This window comes from Camelina sativa, chromosome 8 (assembly GCF_030686135.1).
Source record: "Camelina sativa cultivar CO46 ecotype springtype chromosome 8, ASM3068613v1".
NCBI lineage: Eukaryota > Viridiplantae > Streptophyta > Magnoliopsida > Brassicales > Brassicaceae > Camelina > Camelina sativa.
In genome coordinates this window covers 26,629,880-26,648,408 of record NC_141887.1, presented here as the reverse complement: position 1 = coordinate 26,648,408, position 18,529 = coordinate 26,629,880, and the positions used below count along the sequence as shown (strand labels likewise).

The 18,529-nt window shown below is 35.9% G+C and overlaps 6 protein-coding genes across 14 annotated transcripts; all 6 read left to right on the top strand.

Annotated features, from left to right (window-relative positions):
• The first annotated feature begins 319 nt into the window (after positions 1–319).
• LOC104708304 (flavonoid 3'-monooxygenase) lies at positions 320–2,675 on the top strand. Its single transcript, XM_010424850.3, has 4 exons — positions 320–933; positions 1,201–1,641; positions 1,736–1,906; positions 1,989–2,675. The coding sequence occupies exons 1-4, from the start codon at positions 496–498 to the stop codon at positions 2,466–2,468; spliced, it is 1,530 nt and encodes a 509-aa protein (XP_010423152.1). The 5' UTR covers positions 320–495; the 3' UTR covers positions 2,469–2,675.
• A 1,745-nt stretch (positions 2,676–4,420) lies between these two features.
• On the top strand, positions 4,421–7,828 carry LOC104708303 (DExH-box ATP-dependent RNA helicase DExH6-like). Of its 9 annotated transcripts, none has more exons than XM_087462899.1 (10): positions 4,421–4,965; positions 5,110–5,209; positions 5,600–5,670; positions 5,761–5,849; positions 5,945–6,090; positions 6,177–6,325; positions 6,464–6,637; positions 6,723–6,760; positions 7,187–7,517; positions 7,667–7,828. In XM_087462899.1, the coding sequence occupies exons 8-10, from the start codon at positions 6,723–6,725 to the stop codon at positions 7,754–7,756; spliced, it is 459 nt and encodes a 152-aa protein (XP_087319025.1). In that variant the 5' UTR covers positions 4,421–4,965; positions 5,110–5,209; positions 5,600–5,670; positions 5,761–5,849; positions 5,945–6,090; positions 6,177–6,325; positions 6,464–6,637; the 3' UTR covers positions 7,757–7,828. The 9 variants fall into 9 exon arrangements, with proteins under 9 accessions (XP_087319025.1, XP_087319030.1, XP_087319024.1 ...); XM_087462904.1 differs by having other exon boundaries at positions 7,589–7,828; XM_087462898.1 differs by having other exon boundaries at positions 6,422–6,637.
• LOC147940505 (protein RETARDED ROOT GROWTH-LIKE-like) lies at positions 4,624–6,564 on the top strand. The gene is made up of 7 exons (XM_087461324.1): positions 4,624–4,649; positions 5,110–5,209; positions 5,600–5,670; positions 5,800–5,849; positions 5,962–6,090; positions 6,177–6,325; positions 6,544–6,564. Exons 1-7 carry the CDS (start codon positions 4,624–4,626, stop codon positions 6,562–6,564), a joined length of 546 nt encoding a protein of 181 aa, XP_087317450.1.
• A 1,329-nt stretch (positions 7,829–9,157) lies between the features above and the next one.
• On the top strand, positions 9,158–11,150 carry LOC104708302 (PLASMODESMATA CALLOSE-BINDING PROTEIN 2-like). The gene is made up of 4 exons (XM_010424848.3): positions 9,158–9,494; positions 9,632–9,871; positions 10,018–10,051; positions 10,640–11,150. Exons 1-4 carry the CDS (start codon positions 9,443–9,445, stop codon positions 10,962–10,964), a joined length of 651 nt encoding a protein of 216 aa, XP_010423150.1. The 5' UTR covers positions 9,158–9,442; the 3' UTR covers positions 10,965–11,150.
• A 273-nt stretch (positions 11,151–11,423) lies between these two features.
• LOC104708301 (uncharacterized) lies at positions 11,424–13,171 on the top strand. Its single transcript, XM_010424845.2, has 5 exons — positions 11,424–11,580; positions 12,137–12,222; positions 12,318–12,547; positions 12,631–12,732; positions 12,883–13,171. The coding sequence occupies exons 1-5, from the start codon at positions 11,566–11,568 to the stop codon at positions 12,954–12,956; spliced, it is 507 nt and encodes a 168-aa protein (XP_010423147.1). The 5' UTR covers positions 11,424–11,565; the 3' UTR covers positions 12,957–13,171.
• Positions 13,172–14,519: 1,348 nt separating this feature from the next.
• LOC147940504 (uncharacterized) lies at positions 14,520–18,267 on the top strand. The gene is made up of 4 exons (XM_087461323.1): positions 14,520–14,714; positions 15,306–16,484; positions 16,751–17,914; positions 18,076–18,267. Exons 1-4 carry the CDS (start codon positions 14,520–14,522, stop codon positions 18,265–18,267), a joined length of 2,730 nt encoding a protein of 909 aa, XP_087317449.1.
• Positions 18,268–18,529: the final 262 nt, after the last annotated feature.

The following is an 18,529-nucleotide window of genomic DNA, read 5'->3' as shown; positions in this document are numbered from 1 at the left end:
TTTAAAAAAATAAAAAAATAACTGTTTCATTGATAAAAAAAAAACTATTTGCAGTACAGATTTGATATTATTTTATTAATAACTAGCACAATTATTTATATAAATACATATTATAAATAAACATTAAAAACAAATATATCATATGAATATATTTATAAATGTAAATATTTTTCTTTATTATTAGTGAAATAGTATTTTCATTTATTATTTATCAACTTTAAAACCCAAAAATTATTTTGAATTAATCATGTAAATTTTTGTTCATTAAAATAGTAAAAAGACACATTTAAAAAGTAAATGATTTATGAATGATTTTAACATAGAGACATTTGTTATAAAAAAAACATGTTTAACATAAAGACATTTGTAGCTTTAAAAATCATTTTACTAATTTCAAAAACAGGCATGGATTTGATTTAAAGAAAAAACATCCCTCTATATAAAGCTTTCTTTGTTAATCCTCATTTTTCACTTACCATTCAAAGCCAACACACTATGACGACTCTCTTCCTGACGGTAGTCCTTGCCACTGTCCTCTTCTGCCTCCTCTTCCTCTTCTCTCGCCGCCGCAACCCCCGCCTCCCACCAGGCCCAAATCCATGGCCTATCATCGGAAACCTCCCTCACATGGGCCCCAAGCCCCATCGAACTCTAACCGCCATGGTAACCACTTACGGTCCGATACTCCACCTCCGATTAGGTTTCGTGGACGTCGTGGTCGCCGCCTCTAAATCCGTGGCCGAGCAGTTCTTGAAAATCCACGATGCCAACTTCGCTAGCCGGCCACCTAACTCTGGAGCCAAACACATGGCCTACAACTACCAAGATCTTGTCTTTGCGCCTTACGGACAACGATGGCGTATGTTGAGAAAAATTAGTTCTGTTCATCTTTTTTCGGCTAAAGCTCTCGACGACTTCAAACATGTTCGACAGGTAAAACCATTATTAACGTTATTCTCATTTTCTAACCACCTATTAATTTTGTGATCATGTCGTTTCTATGTTTTTGATTTTCTATGTTTAATGTTTCGGATCGATTTCAGTAATCCGAAATTCAAAACAAATCGAGATTAGTGAATCCATTGGTTTATAGTTCCTAGTTAGATTATTTAGGTTCTGAGATGGTTATGTTGGAAAGATCTAACTACGATTAAAAGAAAAGAAAAACATCACAAAACAGAGTAAATCTGAACTGTGCAGGAAGAGGTTGCAACACTAACGCGGGAGCTAGCGCAAGTAGGCACGAAAGCCGTGAATTTAGGCCAGTTGGTGAACATGTGTGTTGTCAACGCACTTGGACGAGAGATGATCGGACGGCGACTGTTCGGCGCCGACGCCGATCACAAAGCCGAAGAGTTTCGATCAATGGTGACGGAGATGATGGCTCTGGCCGGAGTGTTGAACATCGGAGATTTCGTGCCGTCACTCGACTGGTTAGATTTACAAGGCGTCGCTGGTAAAATGAAACGATTACACAAGAGATTCGACGCTTTTCTATCGTCGATTCTGAAAGAGCACGAGATGAACGGTCAAGATCAAAAGCATACTTCTATGCTTAGCACTTTAATCTCGCTTAAAGGAACTGATTTTGACGGTGCTGGTGGAAGCTTAACGGATACTGAGATTAAAGCATTGCTATTGGTTCGTAATCGTATATTAATTACCAATTTCTTAAGATATTTATAAGTAAAAAAAGTAATGATTTTTTTTTTTCTTTTGGTATTTATTATTACAGAACATGTTCACAGCTGGAACTGACACGTCAGCAAGTACGGTTGACTGGGCTATAGCTGAACTTATCCGTCACCCGGATATAATGAACAAAGCCCAACAAGAACTCGATTCCGTAGTGGGCCGTGATAGGCTCGTCAACGAGTCAGACATTTCTCAGCTACCCTACCTTCAGGTAACGGTTCACTCTAACCGGTAATTTGGACTTATTTTTTGGTTTTACGAGCAATATTTTATCCGGTTTTGGTTTAAAACAGGCAATTATCAAAGAGAATTTTAGGCTTCACCCACCGACACCACTCTCGTTACCACACATCGCATCAGAGAGCTGTGAGATCAACGGTTACCATATCCCGAAAGGATCGACTCTTTTAACCAACATATGGGCCATAGCCCGTGACCCTGATCAATGGTCCGACCCGTTATCGTTCAAACCCGAGAGATTTTTACCCGGTGGTGAAAAAGCTGGTGTTGATGTTAGAGGAAGCGATTTCGAGCTTATACCGTTCGGAGCCGGGAGAAGAATTTGCGCTGGTTTGAGTTTAGGGTTACGCACGATTCAGATATTAACGGCGACATTGGTTCACGGATTTGAATGGGAGTTGGCTGGAGGAGTTACGCCGGAGAAGCTGAATATGGAAGAGAAGTATGGACTTACTCTGCAACGAGCTGTTCCTTTGGTGGTGCATCCTAAGCCAAGGTTGGCTCCGAATGTTTATGGACTAGGATCGGGTTAAAATCTAAGTTTGCTTCTCGGACAAGACATAGGGCTTGCGCAAAGTTAAAAGATTTAAATGGCGTAATTTGATCCGGAGTAAGAAAGTGTAACGCCAAATGAAGTAATCAAATACTGTGTGTAACCTATAATGTTTGTTTTGGCCTTTGGGAAGTAATCCACACAGTAACCTGTAATCATATATATATAATAGCAGAGTTTTCTATCATCTTAGAGCATCCACGTCAGCAGCAAAAATTTACAAATTCGTTGGGCTTTGTATAAGCCTAAATCATAAAATTTTAAGTCGAGTTGATATAAGCTCCTCCCGTCCGTTCAATTAGAGCATACTTATTATTGCACATACCATCATTTAGGGTGTCAAGAAAAATAATTAATAATATTTGGGAAAACGTCCTATTTCTCCCTCGGAACTATCATATCGTATTAGATCCACACCGAACTTTGACCTCGTTCTATAGCTCCTTCGAACTTAAGTCGTCCACCTATTTCTACCCGAATCCATAGTTCTATTGCTATTTTCTCTTCGGATTAAAACTTCTCATCTAATTCTCCATAAATTTGGTTTATACGGTTTATAATTGGTTTAATATTTGCTTAACTAACTAATAAATCCTATTAACCGGATTAAATCTTATTTCAACCCGATTTTAAAATTAAACCCATCAAACCGGATGAAGAAAGCTGAAAATTTAACCACAAAAAAATAAAGCTTAAAAACAATTGAGAAACCTTTGCATAAAACTCATTAATCTCTCGTCAGCCAAGGTAGACTAATCCTTTGGATTTTGAATTGAGGATTTCGATTATGTGGGTTATTAGATAGAAGAAGACTGGGGAAAAACTTTTGGGTCTTGTGGCAAATTGGCAATGATGTGATTTTAGCATAAAGTTTGCTGTTTTGAGAAGAAGATGGGATCTGGGCGGAGCAAATCATGTTGTGGCTCGTCTGTGGTGAGAGGAGATGATGATATCGATGTGGCTTAATCTCCTCTGTCGTCTTCTAGTGGTGGTGAAGCGGAGAAGATCAAAGAGTCTTTGTGTGGTCTTCACTCTTCTTGTCTTCACGACAATGACGATGATAATAATGATGACCAGGTCTGGGTTTTTTTTTAATGTAGTTTCGATTGTTTTATGGAATTAGGTCAAAATCATGAGTCTTGATTTCTTTAGGTGTGTAATGGATGGATAAGGAATGGTCATGGAAGTGATTCACGGCGTAGAATGGAATCAAGGAATCAAAGAGATGATTCAAATTGCTATGAAAATTGACCGATGAACAAAAATCTTAAAATTTGCCCAGAAAAAAAAAATCTGAAAACGAAAGACGTGGGTAACATCGACGACACTAGATTGGTTCATCCTTATCGACAGATTATCAAATCTCAATTGAAATGATTTTTGGTTAATTGCAATGATTTTCCAATGTACTTTTGTAATTTTGAAATCAAAATTCACAAAATAGTAATTTTTTTTTAGTTTCAAAAACCGGGTGAAGAAAAATATGTTAGACATATTGTTTACGGGTCGGGTCAAATTTTTAATGTTGTCTGGTTTGAAAAATTGGTTACATACCAGATTTGTGTCGGTTTGTTAGTAAACCGTTTAAACCAAAAAAATTGGAGAAATAGCAATAGAATTACGAATTCGGGTAGAAATAGGTGGACGACTTAAGCTCGAAGGAGCTATAGAACAAGGTCAAAGTTCGGTGTGGATTTAATACGATATGATAGTTCCGAGGGGGAAATAGGACGTTTTTCCATAATATTTTAATTGAATTAAATTATTTTATTATTTTTTAATTTATACAACCAATCATATGAAAACATGTGGTAAATTCAGTGTCTATAAGAATCTGGGCAGAGAGACTAGTGCCTCTTTTCTCCACTTTTTTGTCATTTTTTTATTTTATTTTTTGTTTTCATCCTTGGGAGTATGTGCAATAATTTCTCCACTTTTTTGTCATTTTTTTATTTTATTTTTTGTTTTCATCCTTGGGAGTATGTGCAATAATCTTGCTCTTATCAGTACCGTCTTAAACTTAAACGGGCCTCTGTCCAATTAAAAAAAATCTAAAATTCTTTAATAAATTTTTTTTTTTTGAAAAAATTGGACCCTTTTGCTTAAATTTTTTTTTTGAATATTGTGATAAACCCATGGCATTTGCCTACTCTGCCATGGGGTAGAGACGGGCCTGACTCTTATATTCTCGATCTTTACCTCTAAGCAGAAATCACCGTCGCTTTCGCTTCCGTTGCACTTCTCTTTGCGGTCGTTTTCCGATACTCCCTCTCGAAGTTTCTCCAATGTCCTACCGATCTCCAATTCTCCGGTTTACTTCTCGAGGGCTATTTGTTTTCACCGATGACTGCGTCCGTCGCTTTGGCTCAGCCGTAGCAGCAGCAGACTGAGAATCTAACGGTGGTTGATGATGAGAATCGTGGAGGCTTATAGGAGCAACTTTCTATTCACGTACGAGCTTATTTCTTCTCCACTAGGTATTACGTTCCCCCCTAGAAGTAGATGCTGTTTTTTTTTTTTTTTTTTTTTTTTAATTAGTAGATGTTGTTTATGTCATGTTGGGAATCAGGATCGGATTAGGAATATGATAATCAAATACTTGTGGATGTAATTTTTTGCAGTGTTGATTTGAGAAGCTTAATTGAGCAGAACTTCATCCCACCCACCTCGCATGTGACTAACTATGTTGTTCTTAAGTTCGGCAATCATTCTGATCACAAAGTAAGTTGAATCTTCACTCTTATTCAATTTTTATTTTTTTCTCTCTTGTAGGTTCCCACTTTGTCTCCCCTCTTCCATTCTCCTTTCGTTTTCTTTTCTTCATTCCATTTTTTTTTCTTTTACTTCTTTGAAATTCAAAGTGTAGGTGACAAGACGAGCTTGTCAGTTGTATATATATATACACCTAAATATCAGATTAGTTATCAAACACAAAAGGAGTTTAACACATTCGTTACTATTTATAGTTTGTTTATTACGGTTTCTAATATCATATTATATATTTTTCTACTCTAAAATTTTGTGGATAATTAATTATCCAGCTATTGCTGGATGTATAAGTGGGAGTGAGTGTATTTACATGGTAGTATAATAACTCAGATTGTGTTGCAGACGGAGGATATGGTGAACAGCAACGGAATACTAACAGATCAATTGGTTGATGAAGAACCATCTTTTCACAAGTAATTTCTAAAAATTCCAAACTTTTTTGTCTTTTTTTGGTGCATTGTGTTCTTCTGGACTGTAAAGAACCTAAATTTCGTATTTTTAAGATATCTCGAAAGCAAAGAGTTTGCTGACAAGTATTGAAGGTACGAAGATGGGTTTAAGCAGTTTCTTGTGGAGAGGTACTTCTCTGGAGGTTAGTTTTTTTTCATATTGTCTCCCATTGGTTATTTGGAGTCGAAAAGTTCATAAAGATTTGATCTTTTTTGGGTGTTATTGTTGTTTTTTCAGATGATATGTATGAGGAGATAACAACAGTCGATGGTGCAACCATTTATTGATCGTCTTATTTAATGTACGGGAACCCGAGGTTGATGAGTATCTTAAAGTGGTGGAGAGGCATGCTTATGGTTTGCTTCCTGAAATGAAAAAAGATGGTCAGTTGCACTTTTTTCTTCTGTGTGTTGTTCGAAACTCCTGCAGTGGTGCTTAGTTTCATATGTTTGGTTATGTAAAACTGCAGAGTATGAAGTAAGAGAGGATCCAAATCTAAACAAATGGATGGAGGGAGGACTGGATGTTATCATGTTGCAGTTCTTGAATATTGATGGGATCAGAACCATAGGCAGTGTTATGGGGCTGAGCATTGCTCTCGATTACTATGGCGGGCTGGTAACTATGTTAATCCATACATATATATATTGGAATGTGAAGAATGAATTAATTAAAAAGAAAAATAACCGTGGGTGAGCAATCTGTTTTGTATAGTAGCAGAATTTACTGACATAAACCGTCGGTTGGAGAAAACAGGAACATTTACAATGACTAGGAAAAAGCTGTTCCAGTTGGTTGGAAGGTCTAATTCTTATCTGGCTGATGTGATTCTGAAGCTTGGTCTGTTTGAGAGGTAAAGAAGTCGAGAGAGGGAAGAAGAATGGATGCCCTGTCTTGGACAAAGCATCCGCAACAAGGATCTTTTTTAAGGTAACCTTTGTCATTGCATGTGTGTTGTGTAGTTTACACGTTTGAGCATAATCTATCAAATAACGAACGTGGCGTGATTCATCAGATGTGTCCGAAAATGGGTATTCAATCGAAAAGTTCAGGGTGAGTCTCGCTGCTTTAAATTCTTTGTACTTTATAGTGTTCTGGGGTTTGAGAAAGTATTCATTTTTTTCTATGGAGAAAGTTAGATTCCTAGGACTTGAGAGTTCAGGGGTGAGTTACTGTCTTTACTGTACTTTTATAGTGTTGTGGGGTTTGCGAAAGTATTCATTTTTCTATGACAAAAGGGTCAATGGCTACGACTTTAGAGTTTGGGGTGAGTTACTGCCTTTATTGTACTATATAAGTGTATTATGTTTGAGAAAGTATTCATTTTTCTATGCTTTAAGAGTTCCGGGGGTGAGTTACTGCCTTTATTGTACTCTTTAGTGTTTTGTGTTTGAGAAAGTATTCATTTTTCGATGGTGTAAGTTCGATTGCTATGACTTGAGAGTCTTCTGTTTCTGATTTTTTTGGATGCTTTTATAGGCGCGGAGAACAAAGGCGTCTTTCATTATTCACAAGCAGGCACAAAAATGGGAAGAACAAAGATGCCAACGAGAAATCGAACAAAGAAAAGCTCAAATGTGTATCATTTCCGCCAGGGGCAGATGCTATTCTACATGACTTAATTACTCATTATCCACCTTGTGACGGAGACACTGCTGCCACATCATTTAACAAGTACTCCGGGCACTCGGGTAAACAAGGACAATGGAAAGATGATTTTTTCGGGAAACCAAAGATTAGCAGTGAAGAGATTCTAGAAATGGTGGCGTCTTTGAGTTCTAGACTTAAGAAGGACAAAGCTCTTAAGGAGGTTAGGAACACCCAGTTGTTGAGATGTATTTCTTTTGTTTGAAAGGACTGTAATATTGATTCCTTATCCAGAATACAGACTGAGAAGTTATAAATCATGCCAAGCAGCAGCAAGTGAAAGGAAATTGTTTTTGTTGATTTATGTTACAGATCGCGAAGCTGCGGTCAAAGATTCCCATCACTTCCTTTAGAGACGCAATTAGAAGGTTCTTTTTTTTACACCAGATGTTGGACATGTAAATTTATGTTACCAAGCTAATTATTTTCCTTATAAATTAGTTTTATTTTAATCAAACACATCTTTTCCTTTCAGTCTGCTACTACCATAGAAGGATCCACATTCAATGTTAAGTTTGTAAATTCTGCCGTGATTCCTTATCAACAAAATAAAATAATAAGACAAATTTTGCCACCCAAGAAATCGGAAATTCACTTAGTTTACGCCCACACCACGAACTGAATTGAACTCCGTCAACTGTCTCCTCAAGATTAATAAAGAATCCTCGACAATCAAAACCATAAACTGCAATCGGAGGATGAAAATATTGCAAGCCAAGTCCGTACAATCAGAGGATGAAAAAATGAAGAAGAAAATAATTACAGAACACTTTGAATTGAGAACATAACCAAAAAAATCTAAAAAACAGAATAAGTTAGACCCAATACTAAAAAACAAATAGGCCCATCAAGTGAAATAAAAAGCTTTCGATAATTGCCTATTTAATGAGCCATTTTAACCAAATGGTAAATCAGATAAAATACTACTAGAATTCGGCTAAAAAACCTCAAACTTTCCAAAAATTGCCAAAAAAACATAATTTTTTTTTTAATAAAAAAAAGCATTCAACTTTTGTTGACTTTCAAATATAATAACAAACTTTTCATTGACTTCCAAAATCAACACATTGTTTATAAAAACTAACAGAAAATTTAACGTCATTAACAACACGTTTACTGTTGGGGTTAAATCATATGATACCCTTTTGAAATTCTTAGTTTTTAGAAAAACTACATTACCAAAACTCTAACTAGAAGTCTGGAAGTGCATAAGAAAGAATGTTTTCATGAGATATATAGGTTTTTTTAATAATATACCAATAGATCTATATAAGTTGCGCGAGGTTCTCATCCCTAGTGTATTTTTAAATTCAACAGTACTTGTGTGTGTTTTTTTCTTCACATTAGAGCATAATAAAACATATCTTTTCTATTTTTTTACAGTACCGCAGTTGTATTAAAATCTTTTCCTTACAAAACCACATGCATTTAAACTTCTAGATTTTTTTGGCCAACAAAATCAGATTTTTCCCATTATTTCATATATAGGTGGAACACCACCACCTGCAACTCTGTATTTCTGTAACACATGTTACATTATACATTCAGTTGGCGTTTTCGAATAAGTTATAAATAGTAAAATCTTTGTAGACAATAGAAAATTACGAATAGTAATTTTTTGTACCATCCTAATAACCTGTTTACATCTTTAATGATAATTACTTTCTTACTTTTTTTTTTTATCAATTTTTTGTACTTCAGTCCTAATTACTTCTAAATTTTTATAAGCATCAAAGGGTTTGTTGTAATTTCAAATTTTCAAAAAGGTGTACTTACAAGTTCGGGTGTGTTCACACAGAGAGCTACGATAATGGGAAAAGCTGACTCAAGAAGGGGCTATAGAAGAAACAAGAGTCACGGAACAAGTAGTCACTCTCAATCTCCAGTACCGCTTGGCATCGCTCTCTCTCTCTCTCTCTCTCTCTCTCTCTCTCTCTCTCTCTCTCTCTCTCTCTCTCACTGTCTCCCTTTTCTCTGCGTTCCTTTGTGCAACCTATCTCTTTCTTCTTCTCCTCCAAAATTAGCATAAGATATCTCTCTCCCTCTCAACAAGCTTAACAGTGACATTTGTATATCTGGACTCCATCCATGGCTGCTCTGGTTCTCTATCTCCTCACTCTCCTCATGGCTGGTCATTCTAGTAAGAACACTCACTCTTCCCTCTTATTCCTTAAAGTGTTTATTGTATGGAACGCAGTTTCAGTCTAAGCCTTTAGGTTCTTGCGCCTTACCAGTTACCATTACTCTCCTCTGTTTTTTTCTTTTGTACTTTGGTAGGTGCCTCATGGTGTGTGTGCAAAACAGGGCTGAGTGACTCAGTGCTACAGAGGACGTTAGACTATGCCTGTGGAAATGGAGCTGATTGTAACCCAACTCACCCAAAAGGGTCTTGCTTCAATCCTGACAATGTTAGAGCTCATTGTAACTATGCTGTCAATAGCTTCTTTCAAAAGAAAGGTCAGGCTTCCGAGTCTTGTAATTTCACCGGTACTGCTACTCTCACCACCACTGATCCCAGTAAGTTCCTCAGATCCAAGGCCTTTGGTAACTAGGCTTACAAGAAATGGTATTAAAGATTAGAGTATACTAGAGATTCAAGTAGAGACTAGATTTGAGATATTTTTGACATTCTTTTCTTTAATGTGTGAACTTTTTTGTCACAGGCTATACAGGATGTGCATTCCCTTCAAGTGCTAGGTACGGCTCTTTGCTTCCAACACATTTACTCTCTTAATGGCTTTATCTAGAAATTGAAGGAGAGCCAAACAAAAAGATACTATCATCTGTATTTAATAATCTACACTTTAATTTAATGGTGGATTAACTGTATTTACTATACTTTAATTGTGGATTAACTAACTTCTAATGCTTATTTGTGGGAAAGAAAAAAAAGTGGACAAAAAGCTTGATTTGGGTCAAAAGTGCACTTTGTTATTTTATTTTTTTACTAAACTTCTGATCACATCTCCAAAAGTTCAATTGCCTTCTTTGGGATTATAAAGTTTGAACCTATGATTAGTCATTAGTGTATTTGACATGTTTTTATTTTGTTGCTTTAATCTGCGTTGGTCTACACTTTTCTAAAAGAATCCAGACACCTCTTTTTGTTCGGAAACCACATTAATGATGAATAAAAATCTTATACTTGATTTTATATGGAAAATAAATAAATATTAAGTATTAACTTTAAACGGAAACAAAACAATCAAGGCCTAATCAAGATAACAAATATTGGATATTAGGTAGTTGATTATGAGTATGAGAGTATAACTGTTTGTTTTACAGTGGTTCTAGTGGAAGCAGCAGCAGCACTGTGACGCCAGGCAAAAACAGTCCAAAAGGAAGCAGCAGCAGCAGCAGCACTGTGACGCCAGGCAAAAACAGTCCAAAAGGAAGCAGCAGCAGCAGCATCAACACATTTCCCGGTGGAAATTCAAACAGTCCATACACTGGCACACCAACTACCGGATTATTAGGAGGCAATGTCACTGATGCTACTGGAACCGGGTTTAACCCGGATTACTCAACCGAAAGCTCCAGTTTCACGCTCCATAACTCTTACAGCCTTCTCTTTACCAGCTTGTGGTCTGTCGTCTTGATGATGCTCTGAAGAAGAATCGCTGTTGTTTTCTTCTTTTCAGCCAAAAAAATTATGTTATTTATGTTACTGTTTTGTTGTATTAGAGATGATTATAATCCGGACTTCGGTTGGTTTTTTTTATTTTCCGGTTTGAGAAAACGGTTCTAAATGTTCTACTATAGATGGTTTGGTATGAATTCTTTAGCGTTTTTCAAACGGTTTAAAGTTATGGTTTCGTTCGGATACTGATAGGGACAGAGAAGTTAAACCTTAACTAATAAAACACATTAGGATTCAGTGATTCACTGTTGATTAGATTTCCATTTTTGTGATCCGAATTGAACGATGTGATTAAAGCATCTTAAATACTGTATGCATGGTTTTGGTTTGGTTTTATGTGGTTATGAAAAATTGAAAACACTCTGATTGAATTAGCGTGTTCCCTCGACAGAACGTAAAACATTAAATTGATGACTTGTTAAGAAAACCGCTTCTTCTTTTACTTCAAGACTATCAATCAATCTCTTTCCCTTTTTTTTTTTTTTTTTTTTTTTTTTTTACTTTAATAAATTTATGCCAAATCCATAAAAAAAATACTCTATTGGAAGATCTTTAAGAAAACGAAGAAACTATGGTGAATCTAATTGTAAGATCCTCACACTCCTTTCGATTAAATAACGATTTCAAGATTTGTGAATAGAGAGACCCAGAAATTATATATAAACAAACAATACTGTTATTTTATTAATGTTTTAGTGTTTAGATTATCGGGTGTTTTGTGTTCTGCTTCTTGCCTTTCTTTAGTTTGATCGAGTCTCTGTGATTTTGAGTTATGAAAACCTTAAAGACTAAAGAGTTTCTGATTAATTAATCTTGAATTCTTTTTTTGGGATCATACTGGGATTATTCTTCTAAAATACAATTGGTTTTTGTTGTTTCTTGTTCAAGAAGACCACTGCTTAGAATATTTTACAACTGTTTGATTGGCTCATCATCAAATACTACAAGATTCTAGGGATTATGTTAGATTGAACCCATCGTCTTTCTTATGATGTTCTTCTTGAAAATTCCGCAGATTCAGAAAAATTTGTTAAGCATGATCATCGTACTTCGTTATAAGTCAGGACTTAAAATCAAAATTGTGATTAATTAAAATCTCTGGTGATTTATTTGATTTTTTTTTTTCTCTTTTTGCTACATAGGAGGAGCCTTGTCAAGTATGTGGGGATGTTGGCGTTAAGGATTACATAATGACTTGTTTCAGTTGCAGAAAAGTCAGAGAGCATATGTATGACAAGTTTCACTCCTTTGTATATTTTTGTTAAGCACTCTGTTACATGATTATTGTGATTATCATTCTTTCTGTTCTGTATCTCTCTGCAGCTACTGCGCAAGAGTCTGTTTGCGATCTGTCCCCCACATTTGGCTATGTGAAGTGTGCAGATCCCCAGCTCGCGTATCGCAAATATCAAATCTTAAAGACAACTCATCTAGTAACGTTAAGGAAGAAATTTCTACACCGGTTCCTCAACGTAGTACTTCAGATGGGGGCCCTATAATTCATCAGCCTCTTCATGGACTCATGTTGCTGTCACATTCATGTCCTGATAAAGGTGATTTATAGAGTTTATGCATGTTATAATGCTTAGTCCTTTATCTTATCTACATGAGGTGCCTAATTTTGTTTTTTTGGTAGCTTCTTTGGTGTCCACTGATACATCTCTAATCAAGAAACATCGACCAAAAGTTTTGGATTTTCCTTCTCCAAAAAGAAAACGTAGGACGGTTCGGCTTGCAGGTGAGAACCACGATTTGTTGTTTGATTCAATTTCTGTTAGAAAATGAGATTATGATAATTGTGTGCTTTTTATGTTTAATTATAATGTGATTTCGTTGTCAAAAAAAAAAAAAAAAATTATAATGTGATTTCTTTGGTTTATTTTTGTAGAAGAAGATATTGGAAAAACTAAACTTCAAAGACCTCAAAGCCCACATTCTTGTGCATTTCATCGAATTGATTAAGTCATTTTTCTCCAGAGCTTCTTTGATGTAGTTGCTTAAGTCTGTAACTAAGATTTATTTGGGTTTTATTTTTCTTGGATCTCAAGTTACTTTTCAAGCTAGGTAAGAATATAATGGGCTTTACTGACATGTGACTTGATCACATTGACAATATTCCTCATTCTTACTTTATTTCTTGTTATAATCCTGAAAATTTGTGTTTGGTTTAGCATTAACTTTTTGCGCAAATAAATTTCGCGGGTTTTAGAATATTTTAAATAATTAAACATAACAGGATTTTAAATTATTCCGCTATTTTTATAAGAGATCGTTAGAATTGTTATTTCGCTATAAACACAAAATCAGTCAAATTTTATCTTTTAAACCATTACTTCTATTTCTCAAATTCTAAAACATAAATAAAACTTATCATCATTTACCAATTTTTAGAAATATGTAGCTACTTAGATTTTATTATTAGTGTGTCAAATTGTCGATAATTTTATTTTGTGATTGTTTCAATTTATAATTAAACTATTTTTTTTTTGTAATAACAATAAGGTTTTCATAAATATTTATAATACTTCCTTGTTTATCTGAATTTTTTAAACATTTTCATTTCTTATTTATGAGCTTAAGTACATTTTGTTTTTTTGCAACAACAACTAACTAGATTGACTCATACAAGCAAACATGAAGAAGATTGTCTACATTGTTTACATAGCTTAATTCATCTTTGACTTTATTTTATGCAAGCACATTTTTACCATTTGAGTAAATATGGTGGCACTTTAACTTCAACTTTTTTTAGATTGTTTAATTTCATTTTCAAAAATCAAAATATCTTAAATCATCACATAAAATAATGCATTCACATTGCAATTATGTTAATTAATTAAAAAATTGATATAAATAAATGTATATCCATAGTTTGTTATCATTAACTAAATAAAGTATGTATTTTTTTCTTTCTAGATAACAATTTACTTACTTGTTTCATGACATTTATTGCTTAATTGAATGCTAAATAAGTTTTGTAAGAAAAAGGACACATATCATAATACATATTAGATATTTCACAAAGAGTGTCATTTAAAAATTTTATTTTATTTTTACAATTGTTGTTTTGTATTCTTAATCTTATTTTTAAGATCAAATCTCAATTCAGATTACTAATAAAAAAATAACTTTATTTATTGTATCATAGAAAATACTAGTTATGGTTAGGAACTAGGTTGATGTTGAATACTGTGTAGAGGAGGATCATGATAGAGTTCCTCGTGTTGAGCTCTATCCTCCTCAGTCTCAGTCCAGTGTTGTTCAGCGTGAAAGACTTGTTCTGCCTAATCTTCTACAGTGTAGAATTTTTAAAGAGATGACCCTTGAGGAACTTGATACCCTTAAGGTCACAGCGCAGTTTGTTGGGTGGTATGGGGATGATTTTCAGGGGCATCTCATGGAAAGAGTGATGGCCAACCATCAGTTTGAGTTTATGAAGCCAACTGATTACAGGTTCAGTTTTTACTGCGAGTTGTCGTTGCGTTTTCGCAAGTATTAAACCCTCCCAAGTGTTTGAAAGAAAAGATGAGAAAGAGTGCCGCTTACATGGACACCGTTCTTGACGGGTTTCTCCATCTCATTGAATGGGATCCTATCGAGTTGCATAAATGGCTGGAGGGAGGGATGAGGACTATGACTGGTTGGCATGCTTCTGTTTCCAAAGATTTTGTCAACGAGGAGGAAGAGGAGGAGGAGAATCAAGAGTTGCCATTAGGGCATGTGCATCTCAATGAATCTCGCATTAATGAATCTTGCAATATAGAGAAATTTAAGAACTCTTTATTGATTTTGTAGGTTCATTGGTGAAAAATTCAATGAGTTTCTCATTCATACAATATTACTATTTTTAATATAATTTTATTTAAATATTTATTTTGTTATTTTGTTTTTGTATTTTTATCTTAATATTATTAATATTTTTTTGTATCAACTAATATTAATTTAAAATACTATAAATATATAATACAAGATTAAAAAGAGAACTAGAACTAAATTAGGAAAACAATCTCTAGTAAAATGGCGACTTTTCTCTCTAAGGGCGATCTTGAAGGCGATTGTCGGTTTCTCAATCGTCGACGTGTTCTTCTACTTCTTTCTCCCTTAAAGAGTGTTTTTCTGACCAAATTAACCAGATTTCGGGCAGTTTTTGGCGGTTGCTTTCGGCAACAGTTATCTGTTGGCAGTTTTATTTCCTCAATTTTAATGGAGGATAACTGTCTTTAGAAACTGCCATGGCAAAAACACTATATATCCAACAGAATCACAATCAACAACCGTCATCAAGTTACTTTCATTGTCTGTCTTTCACAGACACTATTCTCTGGTTCCATAATGAGTGACTATATCCGCAATTCTCTCCAAAATCTTGATTTGGGGATTAATGATGCCCCAGTCACACTTCCATCTGAGTTATGTGGGAGGGTAATCAACGACAACCGATTCTCTCTAATTGTGTCTGTTGTCAATCCGAAGAAACAAAATCTACGAGCGGTGGTTGGCCAAATGCCACACATATGGGGTCTACCTGATGCTTGTCGCGGAAGAATATTGGGGAATGGGAAGGCTCTGTTCATCTTTAAGACGGAAGAGGCTCTCAATTTGGTTCTCCGACGTGGTTTGTGGGCCTTCAATGATTGTATGCTCACAACGCATCGCTGGTATCCAAACATCTCCGAGGCGGCTATGAAGATTATCCCGTTTTGGATTCAAGTGCGTGGAATCCCGATTCCGTATCTTAACTCTGCCATGGTCAACTACATCGGCAATCAGATAGGAGATGTGGTTAATGTTGATTTTGATGAGAATGCCAATCTGGTTGAGTTTGTAAGGATTTGCGTCAACTGGAACATTGATATGCCACTACGGTTCCAAAGAAACTACTTATTTGGTGGGGATGAGAACACCATTCTGAAGTTCAAGTATGAAAGACTGCGTAACTTTTGTTCTCAATGCGGGTCCCTACAACATGATGCCAAAGAGTGTCCTCTCACTTTCGATGACAATCCAGATGAAGATGCGCATGATGGTGATGATGGCTATGATCCAAATGATGACGAGAATCCAGATAATGACAGTCCTGGTGGTCAAGACTCTGACACAAACACTCTACAAACGATTGAACCAGATGGTGAGATACCAGGCGTGGGTAAACCAACCACAAACCGTGAATTCATCATCACAAAATCAGATGATTCTTCAGTTCCAAGTGTTTTCAAAGACAATGAATTAACAGCAGAGAGACTACGTTACCTGTTCACCAAGTATGCAAGGAACAAGGACCAAGAGACGCAACATTCATTCGACAACAACACTGCAGAAAACAGAGGTATGTACATTACCAAAAGATCTCGTAATGATATGGAAAACTACTACCAACAATGTGAGGAAGCAAAAGATCTGATGGTCCTGAGTCAGATCAAAAAGAAAGGAAGGGTAGAGTCTACAGGATCCTGCAGTGGCACAACATTGGACGGAGGCGCAGGGGGCCCGGTACCCCCATATCCTCCATGAGAGTCGTCTCCTGAAACTGTCAGGGCATCTGTGCGCCGCTGACACAATCTCGACTTAAGCATCTATGTCGTATTTTAAAACCACATTTGTTGTTTTTATGTGAAACTCTAAATAATTGTTCAGTTGTGTGTGATTTTGCTTCTGAATCAGGATTTAATAATGTAATAACTGAACCCCCTCAAGGAAGGAGTGGAGGTTTAGCAATCATGTGGGCATACGATGTTTCTTTATCCTCTTTGTATCAGGATGAAAGAATTATCGATGTACACATTGACTTTAATAATACTAGTTTCTATTTTTCTGGTGTGTATGGTGATTCGGTCCCAAATCGGAGACATTTCTTTTGGGATCATTTGGAAAGTATAAGTGAAACAAGACACGATCCTTGGATTCTTGCTGGTGATTTCAATGAAATCTTAGGAAATCATGAAAAAATAGGAGGACCTTTAAGGGAAGATTGGACGTTTAGGAGATTCAGAAGTATGCTCTCATTATGCGATCTGTCTGATCTAAAACACAAAGGTGATCGGTTTTCATGGGTCGGTGAACGAAGAAACTCTACAATAAAATGTTGTTTAGATAGAGTACTAATAAACTCTCAGTGGTCTGCAACCTTCCCTGCTGCTGAGGCAGAGTTTTTGGAGTTTAATGGATCTGACCACAAACCTATACTAATCAACTTCGAACCTTTGAAAATGGTTCCTCACAAGCCTTTTCGCTTTGATAAACGTTTGACAAACATTGAGGACTTTGACCAAGTAGTGGAACAAGGATGGAATTCCTGCAAATCACTAGCTGTTTATTCCATCAGTGACCAAATTACTCGATGCCGTCAAGCAATGGCCAGGAAAAAACACAGCTCAAATTTAAATGCAGCGAGAAGAATAAATCACTTCCAGGCTGCTTTAAATAGAGCTATGGAAAGCATATACATCAATGAGAGGAGCCAGATTCCATTATTACAAAGAGAACTCAGACTTGCTTACAGAGATGAGGAATTCTACTGGAAAAATAAAAGTCGAAACCAATGGCTAACCTTGGGTGACCGTAATACAGCCTACTTTCATGCAAGTACTAAAACAAGATATTCTCGAAATTATATTTCGTCCATCCAAGATGAATCTCAACAAGTGCACAAGGGTGATAAAGAGATTGGTGAACATGCTCAACAATATTTCTCTAAAGTATATCATTCCAGTAGAATCCCGGTATCACTTATCGATTTCGGAGATTTCCCATCGACAGTCACTAAGGAGATAAACACAGCACTCACAACAGAGTTTTCGAATGAAGAAATATTCACAGCTCTTTCCTCCATTGGTGATGATAGAGCTCCAGGACCGGATGGTCTCACTGCTCGCTTCTACAAACATTACTGGCACATCATAGGTCTTGATGTAGTGGCAGGGGTAAAGGACTTCTTTGAGACTTCTTTTATGAAACCATGATTGAATCACACGAATATCTGCATGAAACCAAAGATCAATAATGCACCAACATTATCAGACTATCGGCCTATAGCACTCTGCAATGTTTTATATAAAATAATCTCAAATTGCATGGTTAATAGGCTCAAGCGGCTTTTATACCAGGACGACTGGTCACTGATAATGTCTGGATAGCACACGAGGTAATGCACTCCCTCAAAGTTAGGAAACGTGTGTCGCAGAACTATATGGCTATTAAAATAGATGTCTCAAAGGCTTACGATAGAGTCGAATGGAATTTCTTAAGAGGTTGCAATGTGATTATTCGGTTTTAATGATAAATGGATATCATGGACAATGGCATCAGTGAAGTCAGTAAGCTACTCGGTTTTGATAAATGGATCACCCCAAGGCATGATTACACCAGAGAGAAGAATTAGACAAGGGGATCCTCTGTCTCATTACCTATTTATTCTTTGTGCCGACATTATGAGTCATCTTATAAATACTATAGTGAAAGATGGAGATATTAAGGGTGTGAAAATTGGAAATGGAGTACCTGCAATCACTCATCTCCAATTTGCAGATGATTCTCTT

Bases quoted from the DNA above. Each gene is read 5' to 3' on its own strand.
- LOC147940504 (XM_087461323.1), top strand. From the start codon at position 14,520: ATGAGAAAGAGTGCCGCTTACATGGACACCGTTCTTGACGGGTTTCTC. The intron at 16,485-16,750 runs GTACCCCCATAT...TCTTTGTATCAG, and splicing joins ACGGAGGCGCAGGGGGCCCG to GATGAAAGAATTATCGATGT. The intron at 17,915-18,075 runs GTAAAGGACTTC...CATGGTTAATAG, and splicing joins GTCTTGATGTAGTGGCAGGG to GCTCAAGCGGCTTTTATACC.
- LOC104708301 (XM_010424845.2), top strand. The intron at 12,548-12,630 runs GTGATTTATAGA...TTTTTTTGGTAG, and splicing joins ACATTCATGTCCTGATAAAG to CTTCTTTGGTGTCCACTGAT. The intron at 12,733-12,882 runs GTGAGAACCACG...TTATTTTTGTAG, and splicing joins TAGGACGGTTCGGCTTGCAG to AAGAAGATATTGGAAAAACT.
- LOC147940505 (XM_087461324.1), top strand. From the start codon at position 4,624: ATGGCATTTGCCTACTCTGCCATGGG. The intron at 4,650-5,109 runs GTAGAGACGGGC...AATTTTTTGCAG, and splicing joins TTTGCCTACTCTGCCATGGG to TGTTGATTTGAGAAGCTTAA. The intron at 6,326-6,543 runs GTAACTATGTTA...GTGATTCTGAAG, and splicing joins TCGATTACTATGGCGGGCTG to CTTGGTCTGTTTGAGAGGTA.
- LOC104708304 (XM_010424850.3), top strand. From the start codon at position 496: ATGACGACTCTCTTCCTGACGGTAGTCCTTGCCACTGTCCTCTTCTGC. The intron at 1,642-1,735 runs GTTCGTAATCGT...TTATTATTACAG, and splicing joins AGATTAAAGCATTGCTATTG to AACATGTTCACAGCTGGAAC. The intron at 1,907-1,988 runs GTAACGGTTCAC...GGTTTAAAACAG, and splicing joins CTCAGCTACCCTACCTTCAG to GCAATTATCAAAGAGAATTT.
- LOC104708303 (XM_087462896.1), top strand. From the start codon at position 6,588: ATGGATGCCCTGTCTTGGACAAAGCATCCGCAACAAGGATCTTTTTTA. The intron at 6,638-7,186 runs GTAACCTTTGTC...ATGCTTTTATAG, and splicing joins CAACAAGGATCTTTTTTAAG to GCGCGGAGAACAAAGGCGTC. The intron at 7,518-7,666 runs GTTAGGAACACC...TTTATGTTACAG, and splicing joins AGGACAAAGCTCTTAAGGAG to ATCGCGAAGCTGCGGTCAAA.
- LOC104708302 (XM_010424848.3), top strand. From the start codon at position 9,443: ATGGCTGCTCTGGTTCTCTATCTCCTCACTCTCCTCATGGCTGGTCAT. The intron at 9,495-9,631 runs GTAAGAACACTC...GTACTTTGGTAG, and splicing joins CCTCATGGCTGGTCATTCTA to GTGCCTCATGGTGTGTGTGC. The intron at 9,872-10,017 runs GTAAGTTCCTCA...TTTTTGTCACAG, and splicing joins TCTCACCACCACTGATCCCA to GCTATACAGGATGTGCATTC.